General features: G+C 36.4%; 1 protein-coding gene across 1 annotated transcript; it reads right to left on the reverse strand.

Moving 5' to 3' along the window:
• Nucleotides 1-3,347: 3,347 nt before the first annotated feature.
• LOC127194711 (vomeronasal type-1 receptor 90-like) lies at nucleotides 3,348-4,277 on the reverse strand. Its single transcript, XM_051152274.1, is given in 1 exon segment — nucleotides 3,348-4,277. A coding segment is annotated over 1 exon segment (930 nt).
• Between the last annotated feature and the right edge of the window lie 253 nt (nucleotides 4,278-4,530).

Raw genomic sequence — 4,530 nt, forward strand, 5'->3', positions numbered from 1 at the left:
TTGAATCCCAATTCCCCCTCCACATGTCATTCCACTAGTAGTAGAGAGCCAGATCTAAGCAGAAGAACCTATACCAAAAGGAGTCAGGATACTACTGCTTTGCCTGTACAAGCCAAGAAACCCTATCTGTTCTTCTTCCCTCAATACTAACTGCAAGGGGAAAACACCAGTCTAACAAGTCATCACTCATCAGGCAAGGATGATACCACCCACAATGGAATGGACCCTCCCCCATTGCTCACTAATTGGGAAAATGCCTTACTCATTGGAATGGATCTCATAGAAGCAATTCATAAACTTAGCTTCCTCCCTCTATGATGACTCTAGATTATGTCAAGTTGACAGAAAACCAGCCAGTATGAGGATAATATCCAAGATATATAAATAAGTGAAAAACTTTAGCACCAAGAAAACACACAACCCCAATTTAGCATGGGGTAAATAGCTAAATAAAGAATTCCCCCCCCAAAAAAGAACTTTTACAGAACTGGTCAACATCCCTAGTCATCAATGTAATGCAAATTAAAGCTCCTTTGAGATTCACCTTTTCCCAGTCAGAATGGCCAGGATGAATAACACAAACACTTATGTTGCAAGGATGTGGAATAAAGAGAACACTCGTCCATTGTTTCTGGAGGGACAAATTTGTACATCCACTATGGAACTCAATGTGGTAGTTCTTCAGGAAGTTGAGAATAGACCTATTTCAAGATGCAGCTATACCACTATTGGATATGTACCCAAAGGACACTTCATTTTACTACAGAGACACTGCTTATTCAGAAATTGGAAACAGCCTAGATGTCAATCAATAGATGAATGAATAAAGAAAATGTGGTACATTTTCATAATAAAACATTATTCTACTGTTAAATTGAGGAAATTTCCACATAACAGGGTAAAACTAAAAAAGTCAGTCTGAATGATATACTGCAGAACCATGAAAATATTCAAGGTATATGGTTGCTTATATGTGGATTTCAGTTATTAAGACATTCATAAGCAAGCTGTAATCCACATCACCACAAAGTTTAGGTATAGAGTAAATGAAGGAGATAGAAAGATAGCTATTTCTAAGAAAAGAAATTAGAATAGGCAGTTGTGGATTAATGAGGAGGCTGAAACAGTATTATCAAATTAGGAGTGAAAAAGGGACCAAGAAAGTGAATGAAGTTAAGGACAGTTAAAAATAAGGGACATATAAGAGAGCATATGGAAATTTAATATAGTAGGGGTTTCCTAAATATATACATATATAAACACAATCTAAATAAAATCACCAAATAACAAGGAAGGCAGAGCCCCAATTCAAATCTCTCATTACTAAATGAAGCTTCCTGTACCATGCATCAATTACTACTAATTAAGTAAGACACTGTTCCTGAAGACAACATTTAACACAGCTCTAAAACATGGAGAATTCAAGCTATAGACTCTCTAGAGCCTTCATGTCTATGGATCAGAGACGATGGTGCTGGAACCTACCATGCACACTACCAATGGAGAAAGATAAACATGAACCCAGGTAAAAATGCTACACTCTATAATGATCACCTGTCTGCAAGATGTGCATGTGTAATAGTGGCACAGAGCTTATGAGAGCAACTAACCAATAGCTAATTTGATTTAAAGCATGCAGTCCATGAGATGGAGCCCATTTCCAACCCTGCTTGGGTGGTCAAGAACCTGAGACTAGACAGGCCAGGAACCAAGGAGAAAGCGAAATGCTATTCTCCCATGCGTCTCTCATTTAGAGTCCCATTGGGATGTCCTCCCCTCTGTCCCAGTTTCCTGGTAAGTGAAGGCTTTCGTGGGACATGCCCCTTGGGCTAGTATGCAGATATAAGTGAGTATATACAATTTGATTCTTTCTGCTTCTGGGTTAACTCACTCATTATGATCATTTCTAGCTCAATCCATTTATCCACAAATTTTGGGAATTCCTTGTTTTTAATAGCTGAGTAGTATTCCATAGTGTATATGTACCACAGTTTCTTTATCCACTCTTCTACTGAGGGACACTTAGGCTGTTTCCATGTTCTGGCTAGTTTTGTGTTTTTCTGAGACCCATATTTTGAGTTTGTTTCTATGTCTGTATATATTGAGCTTTTCCTTTGACTCTTGTTTTTTTCCTATTCTGATTTGTTTAATATTACTGTTGTTTATATTATTATTATTATTATTATTATTATTATTATTATTATTATTATTGTAGTTGTTGTTGTTGTTGTTGCTGCTTAGAAGCCTCTTTGTTTCCTAAGAGGAGAGAGAAAGAGTGTGGATCTGGATGGAAGAGGAGATGAGGATGAACTAAAAGAAGGATGACCCTCATCAGAATATATTTGATGAAAAATGTTTTTCAATATAAGAACAACATAAGTTTTAAAAGGATGAGTATGGTGATGAACACTTATAATCCCAGAGCTGGAGAGGCAGAGACAAGAGATTCCATGGGGCAACTGTCTTGACCTACTTGGCAAGCCCCAGGTACAGTGAGAGAAACTCTATCAAAGCCCAAGGTGAATGGCTTCTGCAGAACAACGGCAAAGATTGTCTCCTGGCCTCCATGTGTACATGAACACACATATTTCATGTGTGAATATACATACATTCAAGCATACCGACATTCACAAAAAACAAACTTCAAATCATGAAAGTGTATATAAACAATTTTATTAATAATGCCTTACAAAATGTCTAGGAAATGAAGTGCAAATAAATACACATATGAAAATTTCATTTTCAGTTACTCAAGGACTCATTGAGTAACTGTAGCAAAGTGGAAATTTTTAATTTATAAAATTTTTATGATACAGATAAATTTTAATTATTAAACACTATTAAAACTACAATTTAAACTGAGAGTAGACTAAAATTTTTAAACAGAAAGGCTTAAAAGTTATTATCAACGAGAAGATTCTTTTGGTTAACCTCACTATCAAGGACCCTCTTATGTTCTGAAGTAAAAAGGAGAAAGAATTCATATGTGAATATCATCTTATGCTGTACAATGAACTTAAACACTTTATAGCACTTTGCAGCCAAAAAGTCAAAAGAATGTGTATATATGATATTAGAAAAAATGTTTAAATCACATAAAGAATCTCATTTTGCTATTTGAAAATTTTTAAGAAAAATCTGTAATTGAGGAAAAAAATTACTGTTGCCACAACACCATGACACCTACTCCCATCAAAAACTGCAGTTCCAGGGGATGCCATGACCTCTTCAGACCTCTGTGAGTACCAGAAATACACATAAGCATACATACTGGCACAATAAATTTCTATGAAAATAAAAATAAATGAGTCCATTTTAAAGAAAGGAAAACGTATTTTTTTAAAATTCTAATGGTGCTTTGACTGCATGTTTTTCAGCACACTGATTATTCTCTTATCAGAACAGATTTGCACCAAAGGAGTAATTGTAGGATAGGCATTCAACACAAACTTCTGAACAGTCAGGAGGATTGGGTCGTACATCCATAACAGGACTGAGGTACATGAGATGACGAAGTCCACCCAGTACATGACCACAAAGGAAACCACCAGCAGCAAGATGGTCTGGGTGGCCCTTTTCTCAGGGGATGCTCTCAGTTGGCTGATGCTATGAAGATGCTTGCATTGCCTCTGATGTCTGAACAAGAGAATCACCATGTATGTGCTTGTGGTCAGCATGACTCCTACAAGAAACATGTCTCTGGTTGTTGTCACTGTTAAAAGCAATCCCATGATGATGGAGTCCATGGGTATGATTATGCAGGATTTATTGACCTTCATCTGGTTGGTTTCACTGACATTACTAAAACTACCAGTATTGAAAAGCAAACTACTACTGAAGGACAAATTGAAAGACCAAATAAAGAAGGAAGCATTGATTATGTGTTTTTTTAGTTTTTGTTTATACTTTGCCAACACAGAGGTACTGGGACTGATGCTGACAGCCTGGAACACACTCAGGAGGCAGGTGATACACATAGAGAGGCCTCTCATCACCCTGTGTATGTAAAAAGTTGCCTTACATTTGAAGTCATTCTCAAAGTTCAGTGACTCAAACACATCTGTAAGCCAAATATCCCCTGCAGTGAGGATCATCATTATGTGACTGAAGGTGAGTTGACAGGAGATCAGGTCTATAGGCTTAGGTCTATGACCTAGGATTATGAAAGTGTAGAATAAAAGGAGAACCACATTGGCTAAGGCTCCAAGACCAGCTTGGAAATAAAGAATATTCTCTAGTGAGGACATAAGTAAGAAGCGTCTTCATCTTAAGAGCATAGTGGAAGCATATTTTTTATATCTGAAAAAATAGAGTATACGTCAAGTTTGTCATTTACAGGACAGTGTGTCTGTATCATTACTCTATTTTCCTTTAAAACTCTTGAAAAACATGTGTCTTTAACTTGTGATGTTCCAGAGTATAACATACACAACACACACACATACACATACATACATACATAGATGATAGATAGATAGATGATAGATAGATAGATAGATAGATGATAGATAGATAGATAGATAGATAGAT

Source organism: Acomys russatus, chromosome 10, assembly GCF_903995435.1.
Source record: "Acomys russatus chromosome 10, mAcoRus1.1, whole genome shotgun sequence".
NCBI lineage: Eukaryota > Metazoa > Chordata > Mammalia > Rodentia > Muridae > Acomys > Acomys russatus.